This window comes from Corvus moneduloides, chromosome 14 (genome assembly GCF_009650955.1).
Source record: "Corvus moneduloides isolate bCorMon1 chromosome 14, bCorMon1.pri, whole genome shotgun sequence".
NCBI classification, from domain to species: domain Eukaryota; kingdom Metazoa; phylum Chordata; class Aves; order Passeriformes; family Corvidae; genus Corvus; species Corvus moneduloides.
In genome coordinates, this window is record NC_045489.1 from 16,859,968 (window position 1) to 16,882,115 (window position 22,148).

A 22,148-nucleotide genomic window follows, 5' to 3' on the forward strand; every position below is an offset into this window, starting at 1 on the left:
GCCCGCCCCGCGGAAGCCGAGCCCGGCGCGCCGCCCCTTCCGCTCCATCGCTGTTCCAGTCCCGCTCCGTCCCCGCTCCTCCGGGCCGGTGCCGGTGGCCATGGGGGCCGGGTTCGGCGCGGGGCTGGGGCTGGCCCTGGCCTCCAGCGCCTTCATCGGCGGCAGCTTCGTGCTGAAGAAGAAGGGGCTGCTCCGGCTGTGCGGCCGCGGCCGCGCCAGGGCAGGTACGGCCGCTCCCGGGCGCTGCTCCCGCTGGCTTCCCCGAGGGTCGTGACGAGAGTTTTGTTCGGCTTCATCTGAGGTTTCTCCTTTTTTTCCTCCGCACTCAGGGCAAGGAGGGCACGCGTACCTGCGAGAGTGGCTTTGGTGGGCGGGGCTGCTGTGCAGTAAGTACCGCGCTCAGGCTGTGGTAAGGCACGCTGATCAGAGGATCACGGAATGGTTTGGGTTGGTGGAGACCTTAAAGGTCATCTCGTTCCAACCCCCTCCCATAGAAACACCCACTATCCCAGGTTGCTCCAAGCTCCGTCCAACCTGGCCTTGGACACTTCCAGGGATGGGGCAGCCACAGCTTCTCTGGGCAACCTGTGCCAGTGCTCCACCACCCTCAACAGGGAAGAATTTCTTCCTGGTATGTTACCTAAACCTACTCTCTTTCAGTTTTAACCCACTCCACCTTGTCCTGTCACTACGTGCCCTTGTAAAAAGTCTCTCTCCATCTTTCTTGTAGGCTCCCTTCACATATTAGAAGGCCACAATTAAGTCACCCCAGAGCCTTGTCTTTTAAGTGTGTGTTTGTGGTTGTTTCCAGTCGGTTTCATTTTTTTTTATTACCATTACTGTTTGACTGCTTGAGTTTTATCCACGTTTCTGGTGATGTTGTTGATCTAGTTGTAACTAAACTATTCTAAAGTCTCATGCATTACTAGGTTTCCCTGCTAAGCAGGAGCTGAGGAGCTGGTTAGCTGGGTTGGGTTAAGTGCTTCTGAAGTGGCCTGCCCTGAGGATGTAATGATAAAGGGACATCCAGCACCGTGGGTTTAGTGCTACAGCAATTTCAGCAGCTTTACTTTACACTTTTCAATGTTAAGAACCAACTGTACTTGATTTACCCTTTAAAAAGCTGTAAAAGGTGTTCCAGGAGAAGGACAGATGCCTTTCAGCTTTGTGGAAATTATGGAAATACTTTCCTGTGGGTGCTGCTCATTGTAGACGCACATGTGACTAAGGATCCCTGTGCATAACACTGAGCCTTCTCTTCCCAAGAGAACCTGTGTGGGGCTTCTGCTTCTTCTTGCTGGTGCTGTTCTTCCCTGGTTGCTCAACGTACCTCAGAGAAACAGGATGCCCAGGAGGAAATGGAGGCTTTCCTGACCATACTCAAACTTGTATAATGGTGAATTGCTCCTACTTTGATGCTCACAGGAGTTTCTCTTGCAGTGGGAGTTGGAGAAGCTGCAAATTTCGCTGCCTATGCCTTTGCCCCTGCAACACTGGTAACTCCACTGGGTGCTCTAAGTGTCCTTGTTAGGTAAGCAGCCTCAGAAACACCCTCACTTCACCTACCAGCCCTTAGTGATGAAAGCAGTTGCTCTGCTCTCTTCCCTCAGGTATCCATTTCTTGTCCTAATTGGTTTTGGATGATTTTTTGTTTGTTTGTTTTCTCTCTTTCAGTGCAGTTCTGTCTTCCATCTTCTTGAATGAGCAGCTGAATGTTCATGGGAAGATTGGCTGCATTCTGAGTATCCTGGGCTCCACTGTGATGGTGATCCATGCTCCACAGGAAGAAGAGGTTTCCAGCCTGGAATCAATGGCAGAGAAGCTCAAAGATCCAGGTACTAAAATAAAAGGTTTCCTGTTGACTTCAGGCTAATGACAGTGAGATACACCTTGGATAAATTGGAAAGGACCGAACTAAATGGTAATTGAGCTGTTTCTTGTTCTGCACACCCCACTGGAATCATTAACAGTTACCAAGTGGGCTGGTTTTTTTACTGTCTGTGAAGTATTGATGCAAAAAGTGAGGAGCAGGGGAATAAATGCAGCTCTCAGCAGAACAGATTGGCCTGTGGCAGTGCCAGGAATTGCAGAGGGAATTCCTTTACACAAGGGTGGCAGTGGTGTGGCTGAGAGAAGACAGAGGAGGAAATTCAGACAGATAAACGAGTGATTCAAGGAGTTATGCCCAAGATCAGGTAGTCCTGGTATTTATGTTAGAGGATGAATCAAGTTGCAAGGATATGATGTGGGAATGGCACAAATGGCAGAATAAGCTACAAGAGATGCAGGAAGGAAGCACAGGGAGAAGAGCAAAGCAGAGTAACACATAGATGTTGCTGCTCATTAGGGGGAGCGCTGGCAGGGCATTCCTGTGACGTGGCACTTTCCTTTTTATCCCATCACAGTCTGCAGAGTTCAGCCATGGCTTCCCAAGCCTTCGGCCACCCTCCTGGGCCTCCTGCTGGAGTGGTCAAAAGCCCCCCACCTCTGTTAGTGCTGTGGAGCCTGGCTGTACCCCTGCCCCTGGCTGTGCCCCTGCCCTTCCCAGCACAGGCTGTATCCCCAACAGCCTGACTTGTGATCACACTGTAAGGAGCTGCTGCTGTCTCTGCAGCTTTGCTCAGGCTTCCCAACCCTGGTCCCTTCAGATAGAGGCCAGAAAGGCTGATGGGGCAATTTCTTGCTTGTCCTCTACTTGCTGTTCATTTGCATCTGTCACTGGTGCTGCTGTGTTCTGATGGAGCTCTTGAATTTTTCTTTCCCCAAGGATTCATTGTATTTGCTGTGTGTGTCCTGGTGAGCTCCCTTCTGCTCATCTTTGTGGCTGGACCCCGTTACGGGCAGAGCAACGTCCTGGTTTATGTTTTGGTCTGCTCTGCCATTGGCTCACTGTCCGTATCCTGTGTCAAAGGCCTGGGGATTGCCCTGAAAGAATTGTTCTCTGGGAAGCCAGTCCTGAAAGAACCCCTGGGTTGGGTGCTCCTGGTGTGCCTGGTGATCTGCATCAGCATCCAGATCAACTACCTGAACAAAGCCCTGGACATTTTCAACACCTCTGTGGTCACACCCATTTACTACGTGCTGTTCACCACAGCAGTCATGATGTGCTCAGCCATCCTCTTCAAGGAGTGGCAGCACATGGTGCTGGACAACATCATCGGCTCCATCAGCGGCTTCCTCACCATCGTGTCCGGCATCTTCCTCCTGCACGCCTTCAGGGACATGCCCTTCACCCCCAACCTCCTGCCCCTCTTCCTGCAGCCAGGCAGGCCAGACAGACATCAGTCCTGTCAGCACCAGCCTCTGCTGCCCTCAGAGGACAAGGGCTCTCAGAGTGCAGAGGAGGAGGAGGAGGAGGAGGAGGAGGAGGAGAAGTGAAAGCAGGTGAGGAAGCGTCTGAACTGCTGGCTTCCTGCTCCCGGTGCAAGGCTGAACATGCTGCTGCAGGAGCAGGAGCTGTGAGTTACCCTCTGCCTGCCCCAGGCACCACCACACTGACAGGAGGCTGACAGGGCCAGCAGCCTCCTGTGGCCACAGACAGGAGCCCTGGGAACTGTGCAGTTCCTGGCATCCTGTGCTTCTTCACTGTTATTTTATGTGAAGAATTGATCTGCCCTTGTTAGGACCCAGACCTCGGCTGTGCAGAGAGGCCTGCAGCACTAACACAGTGCTAACCCTGACTCTTTGGCAGGTCACACATTTGGGGAGGCTCACACGGTTTTTTAAAACCAGAATTAACAGTTACAAAATGATCTAACGTGGTGCTAAGGTTATGCAGAGAGAAGACGGACGTCTGGCTTTAAAGGTGACGTACAGAGAGTATTAATGCAAAAATTCCTCTGTCAAGTACTTGTTTTTGCTCACTGTGCTAGAATTTATTTACAGATTCACATCCAAAAACAGAATACAGCCCAAACTGTGAAACCAGTGGTGCTGCCACATGCTGCTGTGGCTCTTACAGAGGGATCAGCCTCTTCATGCAGTGTCTGCTGTGCAGGTTGATGAAGCTTCCTGTATTCTATTAAAAACTGATCTGTTCAGTTACCAAGTGGTGAGTGATACATTTATACCAAGAGCTGGGCCAGCACTGGAAGACATGGAGGATCACAGGGGTAGGAAGAACTCTGTGAGTGCTCCAGGGAAACTCAAGTTAGGACAGGAGAGGGAATCACCTACTCCAGGAATCTAGTCCTTAGCTACTGAGGTAAGTATCTGAAAGATAACTAGACAGCTTTGTCCTCACTGACATGGGTTTACATCTGCATAGCTGTTGAACACATCCTGAGTTTGTTCCCAGGAAGGCTGCTGGCTACAAGCCACCCACGTTAGGAGCTCACATGCTCTGTCCAGCAGCCCCTGCAATGGGTTGTGTGCTTTACCAGGCTCCTGTGTAGAGCTCCAGACCACTGTCAGTGTCACTCCAGGCTTCCCAGAGCCCTGCAGCATATGAACACTGCTGAAATGCTGCTGCCTTCCCGGAGAGCTGATCAGTAGTTTGTTGTTTTTCCAGTTTGAAGCTCCTCTTTGTGTCCTGGGGCCAGAGGTCCAGAAGACACACCCACAGGCCTCCCGCCAGTGACCTCCACAGGTAAAGGTGCACGAGGTTATAAAGCAGCCAGTTAGTTATTCCCTGCATTTAGTCTCTAAAGAAGTGACTCTCGAGGACAGCAGGAGCTGTCACCCTTTTGGGGAAGAAGAGGAAAGGCCACAGCCTCTCCCAGAAACAAGTCTGATTCATGGGACCAGATCAGTTGAGCAACAATTCAGAATTCAGAAAAGGCCTTCTAGCCAAAAGACAGTTATGCCCCCTTCCTACTAATTTTGCCATAAATAGGATCACTGGGAAGAAGGGGGAGTGACAAGAAGGCCAGATTTTCCATTCTCAGCAGTGATCTACCTGAACAAAGGAGAATCTCATTAAAAATTGACCCAGTTAATATTTATTACATTTACCCAGGGAAAGCAGTTAATGGAGCAAGTCAGCATCGACAGAGTTGTGCTGCAGTGTGAAAATTGGTCACTTGGCCATATGAATGATTTACCTATGGAAGCCTGAAAGTATTTTCCAACAGTGGCACTGCCTGAGATGATCACTGTTCCCAACATGCTCTTCTTGCTCAGGGTGCCTGTCCCGGCCTGCGATGGTGCCCGAGGGCAGGTGAGGATGTGCCCAGCAGGGCTGGTTTGTGCAGCGCTATTTAAGGCAGCGACCGCGGGCTGGCCTCACCCAGAGCCGAGCTTCCCATCAGCGCTGGGAGCACCCATGGAACGAGGATCAGCACCCCTCTGCTCAGCCGAGGGGGCACATTCCAAATGCTCCCTGCATGGCACCATGGTCCTGGCACAAAGGTGGCCGCTGGCCCGCGGGGCCGGGAGCAGCACATCACCCCGACGTGGAGCATCCGTGTGTCTGTTGTGGGCTCTCATCTGGCTGCAACTTCCCCGAGACTGGCATTTAATTAAATCCTAACCACCCCCCGAGCTGATCCTGGCTCCTTCGGGCAGCGGAGTGACCAGGAGTGGGCATGGGCGAGGGCCGGGCCTGGCGGGGGCTGGGTCCGGCTCAGTCGGACAGGCTTTCCGAGAAGGCCGACTTGGACTTCTGCGTTTGCTCCAGCCGGTTCAGGATGAACTGGCTCGTGTCGATGAAGCGCTCCACGCAGTTCACGAAGCACGTCTCAGCCCGGCTGTCCAGCTTCGGGCCCGGCTTGTCCATGCACTTCTCCTGCACACAGCGGGGTCCCGTTGGTCCCGGGGGCACCGCAGCCCGACCCCCCCCCAACCCGCACCGGGGCCGTGCCTCTGGGCATCTCCAGCCCTCGGACACGCTGGCGTCCCCCCCCACCTGGGGATCCTGATCCTCTCGGGACCCTCCCTCATCCCCTCGGGCGCATCTGACCCCTCCCCACGCGTGGCTCTCCCCGCCCCGCCGTGCCCGGAGAGCCGCCCCCTCCCGCTCTGTGCTCACCGGAGCTGGGGCTGCTCCCACGGCGGATCCATTTTGTCCCCATCAGCCTCCTCCCCCCCGGGGACAAAGGTCTGCGCGGCCTCCCAGCCCGCCTTGCCCCACCATCGCCACCGGGTCACCGGAGCCGGCGGCCCTGCCCGCCGCCCGTACCCAGCAGAGCTCGGTCATCTGGTGCACCAGCTGCTGGAAGCGCTGCTTCTGCGTCTCCACCTCGATGAAGCGCTGAAGCTGGGGGTCGGCCCCGCCCAGCCCGGCGGCGGACGGCGCGTCCATGGCGCTCCCGGTGTCCCCCCGGTCCCTCCCGGTGCCGCCGCGCCGCGACCTTCACGTGCCGCCGGTGCCGCGCCCGCCCCTTCCGCCCGCGCCGCGCATGCGCGCCCGCCCGCCGGGCGCCCCCTGCCGGCGGGGCGGAGCGGCCGCAGCCGGGGAGGCCGTGGAAGGGTTTTATTGTCCGGGATCGGGAGCGGGAGCGGGAACGGGAGCGTCCTGGGGGGTGATGGAGCTCCGGGGCGGTGATGAGGCTCCGGGATGTGATGGAGCTCCGGGGCGGTGATGGAGCTCTGAGCATGTGGTGGAGCTCCGGGGCGGTGATGAGGCTCCGGGATGTGATGGAGCTTCGGGGCGGTGATGGGGCTCCGGGATGTGATGGAGCTCCGGGGCGGTGATGGGGCTCCGGGGCAGTGATGGAGCTCCGGGGCGGTGATGAGGCTCCGGGATGTGATGGAGCTCCGGGGCGGTGATGGTGCTCCGGGGCAGTGATGAGGTCCGGGATGTGATGGAGCCCCGGGGCGGTGATGAGGCTCCGGGGCAGTGATGGAGCTCCGGGGCGGTGACGGGGCTCCGGGGCAGTGATGAGGCTCCGGGATGTGATGGAGCCCCGGGGCGGTGATGGAGCTCTGAGCATGTGATGGGGCTGTGGGCGCGGCCATGGGGGTCCCCCAGGCTCCTGCTCGCCCGTGCTGTGTCCGTGACAACCATGCCGCGATACCGCCCGGTGTGCAGGTCTGTCCTGGTGGGCAGTGGCAGCGCTGGGCCGGGGTCAGCGGGCAGTACCCGCGGTCAGCAGTCCTCGTCGGCGATGTCCAGAATGCTGCCCAGCAGCGCGGTGAAGGTGGGGCGCTCCTCAGGCTTCTGCCGGGCGAGAGGGGAGCCTGGCTGGAGCCCGTGTCTGCCCCAGCCGTGCCCCGGGGAGCCCCGTCACCCTGCCAGGGTGGCTGGAGGTGTCACCAGGGATGACAGCCACTCACCTCGTGCCAGCAGCTGTACATGATGGCGTAGACCCGCTCCGAGGCCGCCTGCGGCCGGTACAGGCGCAGGCCTTGGATGACGTGCTCGGTTGTCTCGCTGTTATTAAACCTCTCGTAAGGCATCTTTCCCAGCGAGTAAACTTCCCACATCAGGACACCTGTTGGGGGGAACGGCAAGGAGAGCTGATGGGATGGGAGCACCTGTACCTGCACCTGGTTTGCAGAGGAGTTCCCAACCTCCAAGTCATCAATGCCATGCTCTTACCAAAGGACCAGACGTCAGACTTGCTGCTGAACTTGCTGTACAGCAGCACTTCAGGAGGAGACCACCGCACTGGAAACTTGGAGCCCATGGAGCTTGTGTACTCATCATCTAGCACATACCTGCAGCAGGAAAATGGATCAGGGTGCCTCACTTGGATTTCACATTTTGCTCCTCCACACAACTGACCAAGCCCAAAAGGAATGGGCGGCTCAGAATGACCAGAGGTTGCAACTCTGCATGGGTTGCAGCAGTAAGTGTGTGTTAGTCAGGATTGTGGAAGGGATTGGCTGACATGGAAGCACAGCAAAAAGGGGATGTGGAGAGCAAGCTGCAGCCAGGAGACCAGAGGTGGGGGAAAGAAGATGCAAAGAGAGGGGGGAAAGGGCCAGGGGAAGTAAGAAAGGGATGGTGGAAAGTGGAGAGGCGGAAGGTTGAGCCAGGGAGATGAAATGGGAAGACAATAGGAAAGCACAGCTGGAGGGTGGTGGGGACAAAGACTAAAATGTAGAATTGATGGAAGGAGGAGATGGGGTACTGAGACAGGAAAGTGACACAGACACATCTACCAGACCTGGAAAGACCAAAATCTGACACTTTCACAATTCCTTGGTCATTCACCAAACAGTTTCGAGCAGCCTGTGAATGGAGAGATGGAGACAGTTACTTCTACCTGCTCTTGCTTCTCCCATTCCCCTGTAGCAGGTGAACTTCATCTCATCCCCACCCACCTAACACTTCACCTCACTTCATCCTGCCAGTTCACCTAGGCTGGGGCAAGCTATAAAGTCCTCAGCAAAGAGAGCAACAGAGCCCTCCAAGCACCCTGTTTATCTATGAAGGGGCGATTTCCCCGGTGGGATTTTGCCTGAACAAAGCAGTCACAGCCCTACCAGGTCTCTATGCAGGAATTGCTTGGATTCCAGGTACTCCATAGCTTCACAGACATCCTTGCACATCTCCAGCAGCTCGGCAGGCTGGAACCGCTGCCGTGTTTCCCTCAGGAAGTTCAGGAGGCAGCCATTGGCCATGTACTCGGTGATGATGAAGATGGGACGCTGCTTAGTGCAGACCCCGTAGAGCTGCACCAGCTTCTCATGAGACAGGTTCCTGTGTTGGGGACAAAGGCAATTCTGAGCATCTAGAAAGCCAGGCAGCAAAGGAAGCACCTGTGAGTAAGGAGAGTTTGGGAAGGGAAGATGCTTCTGGCCCAGCTGGTGGTGGAAAACCTCACCAAGGAATCTGTCCAAAATCAGTGGGATCTTGGGTGCGTTTTACAGAGTATGGGACTGCCTTAGACTGTCCCTCCACACCTCCAAGAGTGCAGCCATTCTGGCAAGGAGCATCCAGCACTGACCTGCAAGGTGCTCACCACTTACATCATGACTTTGGCTTCATCAATAAACTCATCCTCTGACATGGAGCCTTCCCTGATCATCTTGATAGCAACGTTGTACTGGCCTCTCCATTTCCCGTACTTCACCACGCCAAACTGCCCCGTCCCGAGTTCCTTCAGGAAGGTCAGATCCTTGGGGTCGATCTCCCACGACCCTAGGACAGAGAGTGTGAGTGTAATGTGGGTGCAGGTGACTTCCCTGCACGGTGCTCCCAATCATCTGGTCTAGCAAGCCCAAGAAAAGCTCACAAGCATTTTCTGCCTGAAAAATCATCCACAAAACCCACAAAATCTGAGACCTGTTCCTCCAGGGGGCAGGAGCAAGGTAGCTTGTGGAGTCTTTTGGTCAATACTGTCACCAGAGGGCAGTTGGGAAGTGGTTCCTAGGAAGGCTATGAGCCATGGGACAGCCGGGATCCCGGCCTGGGAAAGTTGCTGCCAGCAGAAACAAACGCTGCAACCAGGGAACTCTGAGTAGCCCGGGCTGGCTTACCATAGCCAAGGCCAGCTGTGGAAGGAGCACTTTTCTTTTGCTGAGACACGGGGTACTTCAGTCTGGATATGAGCCCTGAAACACAGCAGCAGAGATTGCCACTCCAGGCTTACCTGCCACGTTCCAGCAGGGAACACAAAACCCTCCTGCCTTTGGCACAGGAAGGTGGGGATACCGTGGTGCCAGTGAAAACACTGCTGGCTTCACTCTGTCTCCCAGCCACTGACCTGCAGAGTTGTGCTGGTGGTAGGTGATAAGCTCTGGGATGCTGTTGAACAGGTGTTTTTCTGCCAGGTAATACTGGTTCTGGGGGGTGCAGCAGACGACATAGTGCCGGATCGTGCCTTGGGGGTCTCTGGAGAGGGAGAACATGGGGAGGAGAGACAGAGGGTGAGGGGTGCCTGGAGGGGCCCTCTGGGAGAGAAACAAGCTGTTCTTAGAGCCACTTACGCAGAGGACTTGGCATAGACGGAGACAGTGTATTTCCCTGTCTTGCTGGTGGAATCTCGGACAATGAAGCCCCCTTCTTTACCCTAAAGCAGAAAGGGCAAAGGGCACTGGGTGGTTGTGGGGACTGTGTGTCACTGTGACAGGCAAAACTTAAAGTGAGTGAAGATCACAGCAGGGCTGGAGAGGATGCAGTGAGTCAGAGGAGTCCTATTTCCACTCCCTGCACAGGAGGCCACCTCCTGAAGTGGCTGCCCGGAGGAGCTCACATTGGGATAGGGAATGTTCCTGGGGCTGTTGGTGCTACACTCTCCTCCCAGCACAAGCCAGGGTTGGTCCCATGCTGGACACAATGTGAGAACAGCCCATGGAGGGCTGGTGTGTAGAACAGACCCAGCCTCGGGAGGCAACACCTACCTCCTGTTTCAGCAGTTGCTCCGCTTGGCTCCGAGTGATGTTCTTTGAGTACCACCTGGAACAGGGACACAGCCATCAGGGAGATCTCCACAGCCACCTCTGTCCCCAGCCCGGTCTGATCCTGGCCCAGCCAGGACAGGGGGTGCAGAGAGCAGGGCAGGGATGGCTGCCAGGGGCTGGAGGCTGCCAGAGGATGTGGAAGAGGGAGAGTGACCCAGCCAGGCTGGGCTCAGGGGCTGTGTAGGGTAACAGAACCAAATGGAAAACGTCTCCAACCAAGTGCAACTCGCCAGGTCCCTGTGCCCTCTCTTACTCAAAGATCTCTAGGGAATTTCTGGTTTCAGTGACGTAGTTGCTGGGGATGTATCCTTCCCTCCTGCAGGAGAAAAGAGGCTGGTCACACATTGATGGAGGAGGCCAAGGGGAAAGGATATTCCTGTCTCAGGAGGGCTCAAAAACTTTGGTGCAAGCCCATCTGGGTTCATGTGTGGGGATGGCTGACACCACAGCTGGTTTCAGCCTCCTCCCCCTCCTCACCAGGGCAGCCCACAGGTGGGCAGGCAGCCTGTCCTCACCCTCGGGGTGCCAGAGGGGTGTGTTTGCCCACCAGGGCCTGAGCACCAGGGCAGGGCAGCACTGCAGAGCCACGGCCATGGGCAGTGGGAGCTCTCACCCGTTCTTGTCAAGGGCTTTCCACCAGGGCAGGTGGCTCTCCTCCAGGATGAAGTACTCCTCGCCCTTCTGCAGCTGCAGGTCCTGTGCATTCATTGGCTCGTAGTTGTAGAGGGCCACCACCTTCTTCATCTCCCCTGCTGTGCTGGGGGCTGGCTCGGGAGGCAGAGGCTTCATCACCATCTTCCCACGGCGGGAGGGAGAGCGTGGGACATGGTCAGGCTTGCACACACACCACATGAGACCCTTCCCAGGCCTGGCAGGGCAGTGGTCTCAGGCCAGCTCAGCGCAGTGTTTGTCTCAGCTCCCACACATATCTCTACCAGAACACCAATTTCCTCTCCCCGGACTTTTTATCAAAACATTTTTCCCCATCTCCACAAAAGACAAGTGTTTTCTCTTTACCTTTCGGCTTAACCTGTGACTCCTCCAGCCTACATTAGGGCGTAAATCTCTCAGCTGCCCTGGGAAACCTCAAGGTTGAGATAATTTGACCTTCCTATAGGCCTTTGGGCTCCATCCCCTGCTTCAAGCTCCTTCTCCCTTAAGTCACCATCTTGACATCCCTCCCCAGAGCAGAGTCCTGGCCTGTGCATCTCTGAGCAGTCATTGAATATGTTGGCTTTTTCCAGGCAGACCTTTTCTCCAACACCTTGGAGCAAACCCTGACGTTGGCTTTTACCTGGTCCTCCTCAGGAGTTGGGGGAAGGGGCTTCTTTGTCTTGCGATGCGACCGCCCAACGTTTAAACCTTCAGAACAGAGGAGGAACTAAGGTGAGCAAAGATCCCTGTGGTGGTCCCTGGGGCAGAGGGAGGGTGCCTGGTGTCTTACTGCCATTCCTGCTCTCCAGAATCTGGCAGCCCATGGCGTTCTTGGCTGTCTGGGAGCAGCACAGGTACTGGCCGTCGATCCAGAAGCAGGGGTGGTACTTCTGGACCAGGTCGCTGTTGTACCGAATCACTGTGGCAGAGGAGGGAAGATGTGTGTGACCCAGGGCTGCATCCCCAGCCTGCTGCAAGAGCTCTCTGCTCCCTGAATGCAGGTGGTCAGCTGCATTGAATAATCTCCTCTCAGCTGTGCTACTGTCCCCTGTGCCCTGATGTTCAGGTTTCCCTCAGCTCGCCACCCTTGTTTCAGTGCTGTGGCTGTGCAATCCCTGTGCCACAGGGAAGGGCCAGGCTTGGCTCTCAGATCTGATCTAAGCTCTTGAGCAGCTCTGCAAAGGGGCATGAGCATGGAGACAGTCACAGAAGGACCTGGCCCTCCTGCCAGCCAAAATATCCAGGCTGCTCTGACCCATGGTTCACAGCTCTTTCGAGCCCTTTTCTTTTTCAGAAGTGGGGAGGGAGGCCAGTGCTGTGCCCAGCTTTTCCATGGGGCATTGCCATCACCCTGTGCCCACTCAGAGACTTCCCTTGCAGGGAGAATATTCCCTTGCCACGCAGGCTGACCAACTTCCTCATACTTCTCCCCAAGCTAGAGGGACAACTGGATGTGCCTAAACACTGCCTCAGCCTGGGGCTGGCCCACAGCAGCTGCACGGGGTGTAGAGAGCCCCTTCTTTGGTGGAGTAAGAGAAGGACATCCCGGCAGCAAAAAGCCAGCATTTTCTCTCCTTTCCCTGTGGATTTTACACTAACTTGAGCTGCCACAGCAACCCTCCTGCCTCAGCAGTGAAGTGGGGAGAGGACAGGCTGCCTGTCGGGGCAGAGCAGCAGGGCTCTCGTGAGATAACCAACTTCCCCGTTATCAGCCTGCCGCTCTTCCGCCTCGCTCCAGCCAACTTCCCCGTGTCAACTCAAGCAGCTAATCTCACCCTGCCAGCACAAAGCCGCAGCAAGACACACACACACATGCACTAGGAGGCACATACATGCGGTTCCAGCAGATTTTGGGTGGCCCGAGCCCCTTGGCACAACAGTGCTGCTGCAACACATTCCCAGCTGGAGGAGGGAGCAGCCACACAGCTGAGCATTAGCTCAGCAGCACCGAGCAAGGCTCGGGGTGGTTTGGGAAAGATGCTCCCTGGCTCCCAGCAGGCTTGTTGTCCATGTTTCCTAAAGCACCGGGCGCTCAACCCTCACATGCCAAGGCAGCACAGCTGTACGGCCACATCTGCTATTTCCTCTTGCCCTCAACAATTTCCGAGCCTGCTTGAGCTACTTTGGAGCAGGTTTGTGAGAGGGCAAGGAGCCTCAGCCGAGGTAGCTGTGGTACTGCAGAGGGTGACAATGTCCACTCCCCCGGCTGGGAGCAGCTCGCTCTTCCTCAGACATGGGGTATATAGATAGCCACGAGCCAGCGAGCCCCCGGCAGCCTGGCACTCTGGGCCAGCCACAGGCACAGCTGAGTGCCCGTGTTGGCTTCCCAGGGGAGCTGCAGAGCCCCCACACTCACCGCTCTTCAGCTGATGGATCCAGCGCTTCCGCAGCTCCTCCGTCGGGGAGAAGATGTAGAGGGGCCCTTCGTCATAGACCACCTGCGGGACCAGGCACCTCAGCACCGCGGGCAGGGCTCTCACGGCAGGCACGGGGGGAGCCGAGCCTTGTGGCCACTCCGAGCAAGCCCTGCCGGTGTCTGCTGGCCCCGCACGGTGCTCGCGGGAGCGTGACAAAGAGGTTAAAAATAAGCCCCCTCCCCCGAGACTTTCCACTTCCTTCTCTGACTTTCGGTGTGCCGGGGGTGCACTGGGTGCCAGCAGGGCAGGCAGCTGGGCTGGGGGCTGAGTGAGCAGCCAGCACCCCTCCAGCATCAGCCAGGGGACTGAAAGGGGCAGGACAGAGCTCAGAAGCAGGTTTCCATCTTAAACAGAGCTGCCTCGGGGCTCAGAGAGGCTCACCTGGCTGCCCCATGCAGTGTGGACAGCAGCAGAGTGTCCCCAAGCTGCTGAGTGACACCGGGCACTGGGGCAGTGATGCCACGTTTGACCCCAAGCCCCTGTGGGGTCCTACCCTCAGGACCTGCCACCAGGCAGAGCGGACCAGCAAAGAGGGTGCAGCGAAGACTCACCTGGAAGGGGTAGGGGAACCGTTCGATGATTGAGATCTGCTCCATGTTGTTGTAATCCTCCCCTTTCCTCTGGAAGAGACAGGCAGAGATGGATGCTGGCACCCTGTTGCTCAGCTGCTGGCATCTCTCCTGGAGCAAGCCCAGGGCTTTTGGCATCTTGCTGCTCTGCATAAAGCTGGACCCCTGGTATGGTATGGACAGAGCCCCTCATGCCAAGCACGGCTGTCCCCCCACTGCCACCACCCCAGGGACTCTCCCTACTCCCCCAGTGAGGGGACAAGGGCACAGACGCAGGGACCCTGGGACCCTCCTCACCGGGACCTGTCGCTCAGGGGGAGGGTTGTTTTCAGGTGCCACTGTCTCCACACAGGTAATCTTCTCAATGTCCACAGAGCCCTTCTTACTGCCCCGGCGCTGCAAGAGACAGTCTTGGTTCAAATGGTCACCAAGGGGAGACCTGGAGAGACTCAAACCAACCCCTGTCCCTGTCCAACCAGCCCTTGGGCTACGTTCTGGCAAGGGACAGACAGCTGGTGACCCCCGGACACCGCCACGGCGCAGCCCCTGTGGCTGCAGACTCACCCCCCGCTCAAAGTCATACTCGTAGTAGGACAGTTTGCTCTCTGTCAGGAGGAACAGGCGCTTCTTGAAGTTGAGGGGAGATGTTTTCTTCTTCTGCTGCGAGCGCTTCAAGAAGATGCTCTCCAGGATGACACTGGCCATGTCAAACCCCTGGCCGCCTCCACGCTGTGCTCACCTGGTTGCTGTGGGCAAGACAATGCCGACGCAGCGCTTGTTCAGCCCAAAACCTGCTGGACCTCGCTCAGGTGCACTCTCCCCCTTGCCCCAAGGGCAGCCAGGGGGTGCTGGGACCCCCACGGCAGGGGGAACCAGAGGTGTGTGCGCAGGTCAGTGTTGGGTTGTTTGTGATGTGACCTCTCCCGGCCCCTCTCCCACACCAGGCTGCAGCCCAAGCCACCACCCGGATGGCTCCTACTCCTGCTGAAGAGGCCCCCAGGATATTCAGATGGACAGAGAGCTGGAGAAAAGAGGGAAACGGCGGAAGCTTGGAGCCCCAGGGAAGAGCGGGGAGCCAGCTGTGACACCCCGCAGGCGCTCCTCCCCTCCAGCTCTGTGCATGTGAGCCTGTGTGGGCTGTTTCCTCCTACCCCACCGCAGCCACTTCGTGCTGGGGATGTGCTGACTTGGCAGCCTGCAAGGGGTGGCCACGGGAGGCCGGTCCCTAAAAAGCCGTGGGTAGGTCCTGGCCCTGAAAAGTCACAGTGCCATGCTGCCAAGAACACAGAGTAGCCCTAAAGTCATCCTCGCCCTGTGTGTCCATGGAGCCTGCAGGAGTGCAGTGATGAAGCTCAACCCCCCTTCCTCCCCTGTGAGCAGCACTTGTCAGTGGCCAGGCTTGAAGGGCTGCCTCCAGCCAGCAGCCAGAGAGGTTAAATCCTCCCCCAGCCCTCAGCGAAGCTCTCCTGAGCCTCTCTGGGGAAAGGCAGGGCAGGAAAGGGCTCACATGAGAGCCCTGTGTCCCACTGCTGCCCAGCTTTTAGGGGCTGGAAATCGCCATGGCCCATCTCTTGGAGCAGTCTGTGCATCTCACCTCATCCCTCCATGCTGTGCCCAGGAACTGTGACCCCCAGGTGGGTCCAGCATCCCCCAGAGCCACGTGGCTGGAGCTGTGGGCTGTGACCAACACCTGATTGCAGTCTGGGGAGCTGACAAGAGAGCTGTGTGGGGCCACTGCTGAGCTGTGATCCCCTGGAGCTCGGCTCTGTGTCTCCTGCCTGACCACCTACAGTCCCTGCTTCCCCTTCACCTGCACCTTGTTCCCTTTTTTCCTCCTGCAAGCACAGCTTTGGAAAGCAACCTGGGAGAAGCTGTTTTTCTCCCCTGCTCCCCACAGCCTGTTTCCTCGGGGGGAGGCTCAGAGGTGGGCCAGAGACAGGCATTCAGCTCCCCATTCCCCAGCTGAGTATTCCATCAACTCTCCCCACACAGGACATGGGCACTGGCTCACTCAGAACAGGGGTCAGGTGGGGAACAAAGATGCCAGGACCTGGTCCCACACACTTTGCCTCTCTCCAGGGCATTCCCCAGCTCGGGGACAGGAGCAGAGGTGTCCTCCCATCTGCTGGCAATGCCCAGATCCTCCCAGCACAGACCCTGCAGTACTGACACTGCCCCGCTCTCCCCAGAGAGGCTGGGGACAAGCAGGATTCCCCTCTCCCAGGCTTCCCTCTTCCCTCCTTGTGGCCCTTATGGCTCAGACCTTTCCAGCTTGTTTGGGTGGTCAAAGACCCCCAACTTATAAAAAATTAATCATCAGAGCCTTTTGGAAAAAGCAGCAGCCTGAGTGGGCTGATTGAGGCCTCAGGAGGAGGGATCCGGGGTCGCTGCAGGTGGCTGGTGTGGCCCCTGACCCCCAGACTGCTGGCAAGGTGGTGGATGAGCCCAGAGTGACCCCGGGACCATGCTGTAGCCCTGTGCCTCATTTTCCCTATTTATCAAGTGTGGCTGCTGGTGCTGCATCCCAAGAGCAGGAGGGCTCCCGCTGCCCTCCCTGGCACAGACACAGGGGCTGAGCAGAGTGGCTCTGGGCTCCAGCCCATCCCAGCTGCAGCGCCGGGTCCCTGGAGCTTTACCTGGAGTCACAGCAGCGGGGTCATGGCCAGCAGTGCCAGGCAGGTGGGACACGTCCTCACTGCGTCCTCTGGATGGAACTGCCAGAGGGGAAAGGACAGTGAATGTCTCGGAGGGCTGTTGTGCCCCATCATGGCACAGCCTCCTTGTCCCCAGCACTGCCACCAGACCCGCTCTGTCCCTGCCCGTCCTTGGCATGGTGGGTGCCCCACGGGGCTCACCCCCACAGCCACCACTGCCGTGCTGTGACAGCAGAGTGACAAGTGGGTGGGTGGAAGCATGTCCTGTGCCCTCCCCCCCCAGCTAGTGCGACTTCCTGCCATGCTCACACCTCGGCCCAGCGTGCTCTGAGACCACCACCAGGCCTGGCACACACTGCTGGCCTCATGTCGCTGGATGCTGTGTCCCACCATGGTCCCGGGGCCATCCCTCCTCCACAGGCAAGCTCTGGCTGCTGCCTAATTCCTGCTAAGGAGCTGAGCCACTGCTGGCTGATGTGGGGCTGGCAGGGACCAGAGGGAAGGGTGACAGGGTGTTTGTCTGAACGACAAACTTCACAGCCCCCACGTTTCAGGTTGAGCCCAGAGGGTGTCAAAAATGATGGGTGGGAGGGACAGAGGAGGAAACCTCCTGCATGGGAGAGACTCGTGAGCAAACCCCAAGCTGCACCCCAACAGTGCCCACTGCAAAAAGCACAGGTGTAGAATGGCCAAAGACCCTGTCAGAACCCCAACCCCTGCTCTCAGGCAGCCCTGGGGTCCCTGGCACCCACCCACCACTGTGATTCCCTTCTCCAGCGCAGCCTGCAGCCCCTGGCACCCCCACCCCATCTCCCTGCCCTGCTGCACCCCATAGCCCCATGGCCAGGTGACCGGCGTCAGATGCCACTTGCTCGGAGCTGGTCAGGCTGTGGGACCAGGCAGAGCCCTCCCAGCTTGGCTCACCCACACCACGTGTCCTGTGCCCAGTATGGCTCTCCTGCCCCCAAGGAGCCCAGCAGAGGTGTGAGGCCACCAGCACAGGCCACATGGAGCCTCCCGCCACCCCGGCTGTCCCGCAGCCACATCAGCCCAGGACCCCACAGCCCAGTGCTGCCCCGTGCCATGGCTCCCGGGCCTCCATACTCACAGAGCCCTCCCGCCGCCGCTCCGGCCAGCCGGGGTCTCGCCGCGCCGCTGCCCGCGCCCACCCCGGTGGGTTGGGGTGGCTGTGGCAGCAGGGACGGGGAGAGACGGCAGGGTGCGCAGGGAGGAAGGACGGGGCCGGCCAACCCCACCCTTTCGGTTCCCCTTTTTCAGGTTTCTGACTCAAAGGCAGCACTTGTGTTTCCTCCTGCAGACAGCTGGGCCATTGCCGTGGGGTCACCAGGCCACTGGCTGTGGCCAGAGCCTGGCCCAGGCTGTGGGCAGTGCCAGGTGTTGGCTGAGGTGGCTGACCATCCCCTATGTTGTCCCAGATGGGTTTTTTCACCTGATGTGCACAGGGCTGATCCCCACACAGAACTGAGGAATTTGCTTTATTTACAGTTCTGTGCAGAAAGAGATCTTGGTGGCAAATTCACAAAGCCAGCAGAGCGACTATCAAAACTTTTCACCGTTGATACATTTTGGCAAATGAAAACATTAATGTTCATTGGCTACAGGTTACATCATTCGTTAGTATTCTATCTTGTAGTGTTAAATGATTCCCTCGCTTCCTATGTTAATTAGTCTGCATGTTCAGTCTTTCTCTTCGTTTGGGTCAGTGGGTTTCCTGGGTTGCTGGTCCGTGAGTTGGTGTTATGATCTCCCCATGCTGGAATCTCTCTTATCCACTCAGAGCTGATTCAGCACAGGTGCTGAGTTAGCTTTGCTAGTTACATCCTTGTCTTGAGAGTTCTGCCAACTGTTCTTGTGGTCCTAAATTCTGCATTTGCTGTGCCCACCATCAGTGGTACATCCTTCTTCCCAAGCCTTGTTAACTTCCGCCCGGGTCTGAGATCACTGAAACGTGTCAAGCCCTAAACCTTAACAAGGCAACTCTATTGACACATAATTTGTCTTTCAAACACCTGGACATCACCGGCACCCGGCAGATCCCACAGGACCCCACCCCAGTCACACCCCCAGTCCGGGACCCGGCCTTCCTCCATGGCTGCCGTCCTGCTCTCCTCCCACCGGCAGGGGGCGCCGTGCCCCATGCCCTCCCTGCACTCTCCTCTCTATGGTCCCCAGCTCTCATTCACTTCCGCTTCCGGTCTGGGCCTCCTCTCCGGGCCGCCGCCGCCGTCAAGATGGTGAGTGCTGGGGCTGGGCTGGGCTCCATCCGCCGCCATCCGCCCCGGGGCTGCGCCCGCCCGGGCTCCCTCCGCTGCGGTGCTTGCGTGAAGGGTGGCCAGGTCGGCGCGGGGGCTTCCCCATCCCCGGATGGCAGCGCAGGGCCCGAGGGGAGGGGAAGGACGGGAGCGGGGCCTTCGGAGCGGGATGTGGCGTATGCGCAGCGGCCCTGAGCGGTTTCTCTGCTCCTGCAGGTGAACGTGCCGAAAACGCGCCGGACCTACTGCAAGAAATGCGGGAAGCACCAACCGCACAAGGTCACGCAGTACAAGAAGGGGAAGGACTCGCTCTACGCGCAGGGTAAGGATGGGCTCGCTCCGGGGCGCGGCCACGGGGAGCTGCGTGCGGTCCGAGTGTCCTGTGCCCTGCACGGGTGGGGCATGGCGGGGGAGGACAGCTTGACCCTGAAGGATGTGGTGTGCAATAAAGGGAACTAAAAAAAAGGCAAAGGGAAAAGGACTAAGGATGTGTCAGCCCGAGCCAAATTCGGATGGTTGTCGTATAGAAATGTTTAACTAATTAGGAAATGTGCTCTGGGTGAGCCTTGTTGGCTGTAATGTGAAGGCACAGTTCTGGAGCCCAGGCTGCCCAGCCTGAGGGAGAGCCCTGCCCACTGAGCATGGGCTGTGAGTTTAAAATGTGCTGGACCTTCACGGCGAGGTGAAAGAAAGTGAATCCAGTGGTAGCTCGACCAGTAGTGATGTGGATTAATTATGCAAATATCACCTGAACAGGACCGTATAAATATTTTTGGCCCTTCGTGTGCTGGCTTTGAGGACTTACCATGCAGCACCCCTCTCTGCACAGAACTCTGAATAAATCAAGTCCTTGGCCTTTTGTGTCTGTTGGCTGCACAAGGGAAAGGTTCCACTTTTGGGGACAGCACAAGGGCCGTGGTCATGGGCTGAGCATGAGGCTGCTGGAGGAGGGAGGCACTCATTCTGGTGGGCTGTGCAGGGACAGGCTGAGCTCTGCTGGGATTTAGGAAGTGCCAGTTGTGCTTGTAGCATCTCTTAGGTTGTGCCCTGACCAGAGCCATTTTTTCCCGCAGGGAAAAGGCGCTATGATCGGAAGCAGAGTGGATATGGGGGCCAGACAAAGCCCATTTTCCGTAAAAAGGTGAGTGAGTGTTGCTCCTGGGACAGGAAACTTCTTTGGCAACCCGCGGTTCCTCAGTGCTTTGCTCTGGCTGTGTTAGGGCAGCTCTGTGCTGGCAGTGCTGTGCTGGCAGTGCAGGCTTCCCCTCCATAGCACAGAACAGACTGGGTGGGAAGGGACCTTTCCAACCCCCTGTCATGGTCAGGGCCACCTTGCACTATCCCAGGTTGCTCCAAGGCCCATCCAGCCTGGCCTTGGACACTTCCAGGGATGGGGCAGCCACAGCTTCTCTGGGCACCCTGTGCCAGGGCCTCAACACCCTCCCAGGAAAAGAATTTCTTCTTAATCTCTGATCTAAATCTCTGTCAGTGTGAAGCCATTTCCCACTGCCCTGTCACTCCATGCTCTTGTAAGCAGTCCTTCTGCATCTCCCTTGTAGGCTGCCATCAGATACATGGCTCATCTCCTTGCTGTCTTGTCTCATGGAGATGCTCCTCCATTTGCAGGGTGACTCGGGCTGTGTTTGCAGAGCCGGTTCTCAGGGAGCCTTGGTGCTGCAGGGGAGCGGGGTCTTGCAGGGAGGGATTCTTGCACTGAAAGGAACATTTCTTTCACGGCTTGCCCAAGGGGAAGGGCTTGGCAAAGGGAAAGGAGCTGGCTACTTGCTTGCTGTTGTATTTACAGCAAAACCCAATGGGTGGATTTGTTACTTCGTGTGAGTTGTTTAGTTATGCTCATAGAGCTGCTTGGCTTGTTGTCAGGAAGCCCTAGTGTCCTGCTGGAGATGTACGAGAAGCCTTCCAGCAAGAAGAAAAAAATGAAGCAGCAGGTTTTCACGTTGACTTTGTGCCGGGAAGTGGGGAGACCTCACAGAAAATGCTTCTGCAAGCAGGGTACACCAAGCAGCTGCATTGCTGGCACTCTCTACCTGTACATTTCAATCCCCATGTTTTTTCCCCAGTCAGCATTGTATGGATGATAGGCTGAGGTTTTTAACTGGTGGTTACAGCCCTGTCCAGCTGCTACAGCAGCCTCTCAGCTTTGGATTCTTCCCTCTGCAGTCTTTCAGGTTTCATCCAACTTCTGAGTAGCTGCAGGTCTGCGTTGAGCCTGTTGTGTCACTGCTCCTTCCAGAGAAAGTTTGCCAGTTGTGTTGCTTCCAGGTGTTGCTTTTGCCCAGTTTTTGGCTGGATTTTCCGGAGCACTGCTGGTCTGTTTTCCCACACTGTAAAAGTGCAAGTTTCTTGCAGTGTTCACTGGCATAGACTTTTCCAGAGTGGCTGATCCCTGCAGGGACCAGCCCTGCCCCAATGAATGCTTTTGCCTTTTTTTGTTAAGGTACAGATCCACTTTACTCCTGAACCAATCCTTAAGGTGCCTTCTTGTTTTCAGCGGAGGGAACCTAACTGTGCTGATAGTCTCTGTCTACACTTTGGGAACAAACTGAATGTTCAGGAGTGCAGGGAACAAGCTCTTCCTGAGAGCAAGTTTGTGTGCTTGGGGATTGTGGTTCATTGATACACCCTGCTCCTCCTCCCAGGCCAAGACCACCAAGAAGATTGTGCTGAGGCTGGAGTGTGTGGAGCCCAACTGCAGGTCCAAGAGGATGCTGGCAATTAAGAGGTGCAAGCACTTTGAGCTGGGAGGAGACAAGAAGAGAAAGGTGAGTTTGTATTCCATGAGTGGTTGAGAAAGGGGGACAATACTCAGTGGTGAATAAACTCACTCTTGTCTCTTGCCTCTCGCTTCTTACAGGGCCAGGTGATCCAGTTCTGAGCATCATCCTACTCATCGTGTTGGACCGCATTAAAGTAATTAGATTGATCCCTTGCTTTTTCTAATGTGTTTTTTCTTGGGGTGCAAGCTGTGAGTACATCAGCTCAGCAGGGAGGTGTTGCTTGCAGAACCACTTAAGAGAACAGTTTTTAACCTGGCTTTTGGAAAATCCTTGCCAGTGGCTTAGATTTCTTTACTGTGTGTCCAAGAGGTGTTTTGTAATGGGTACCAGTGACTTTTCTGCATGAACATGGTGCAGGCTTGTTCATGAACTCCCCTGAACAGCCCTTGCATTTGCTGTAGGCCCTTCTTACAAACAGCTTTACTGCCCTGAGGAGCAAAGGCCTCGGAGCAGCCACTGGGTTTGGTACCTGCACCATTAGGCAGGTGCCTAA

At 56.8% G+C, this 22,148-nt stretch overlaps 4 protein-coding genes and 1 long non-coding RNA gene across 5 annotated transcripts; 3 read left to right on the forward strand and 2 right to left on the reverse strand.

Annotated features, from left to right (window-relative positions):
- Positions 1-34: 34 nt before the first annotated feature.
- On the forward strand, positions 35-4,044 carry LOC116450949 (magnesium transporter NIPA2-like). The gene is made up of 5 exons (XM_032123964.1): positions 35-224; positions 330-386; positions 1,441-1,531; positions 1,675-1,835; positions 2,768-4,044. Exons 1-5 carry the CDS (start codon positions 101-103, stop codon positions 3,376-3,378), a joined length of 1,044 nt encoding a protein of 347 aa, XP_031979855.1. The 5' UTR covers positions 35-100; the 3' UTR covers positions 3,379-4,044.
- An 873-nt stretch (positions 4,045-4,917) lies between these two features.
- On the reverse strand, positions 4,918-6,319 carry TIMM8A (translocase of inner mitochondrial membrane 8A). The gene is made up of 2 exons (XM_032123965.1): positions 6,119-6,319; positions 4,918-5,725 (listed from the first exon to the last, which is right to left on the reverse strand). Exons 1-2 carry the CDS (start codon positions 6,239-6,241, stop codon positions 5,564-5,566), a joined length of 285 nt encoding a protein of 94 aa, XP_031979856.1. The 5' UTR covers positions 6,242-6,319; the 3' UTR covers positions 4,918-5,563.
- Positions 6,320-6,397: 78 nt separating this feature from the next.
- Positions 6,398-17,794, reverse strand: BTK (Bruton tyrosine kinase). Its single transcript, XM_032124256.1, has 20 exons — positions 17,693-17,794; positions 16,567-16,644; positions 14,495-14,676; positions 14,228-14,326; positions 13,913-13,981; positions 13,301-13,382; positions 11,735-11,863; positions 11,585-11,652; positions 10,904-11,085; positions 10,544-10,606; positions 10,231-10,285; positions 9,817-9,899; positions 9,594-9,721; positions 9,367-9,441; positions 8,857-9,028; positions 8,371-8,587; positions 8,052-8,116; positions 7,481-7,599; positions 7,216-7,373; positions 6,398-7,099 (listed from the first exon to the last, which is right to left on the reverse strand). The coding sequence occupies exons 3-20, from the start codon at positions 14,633-14,635 to the stop codon at positions 7,028-7,030; spliced, it is 1,977 nt and encodes a 658-aa protein (XP_031980147.1). The 5' UTR covers positions 14,636-14,676; positions 16,567-16,644; positions 17,693-17,794; the 3' UTR covers positions 6,398-7,027.
- LOC116451123 lies at positions 6,644-8,894 on the forward strand. The gene is made up of 2 exons (XR_004243101.1): positions 6,644-6,731; positions 6,768-8,894. It is a non-coding gene; the product is annotated as an uncharacterized LOC116451123 (long non-coding RNA).
- RPL36A (ribosomal protein L36a) lies at positions 17,592-21,802 on the forward strand. The gene is made up of 6 exons (XM_032124242.1): positions 17,592-17,757; positions 18,727-18,839; positions 19,074-19,179; positions 19,931-19,998; positions 21,518-21,640; positions 21,733-21,802. Exons 1-6 carry the CDS (start codon positions 17,592-17,594, stop codon positions 21,751-21,753), a joined length of 597 nt encoding a protein of 198 aa, XP_031980133.1. The 3' UTR covers positions 21,754-21,802.
- Positions 21,803-22,148: the final 346 nt, after the last annotated feature.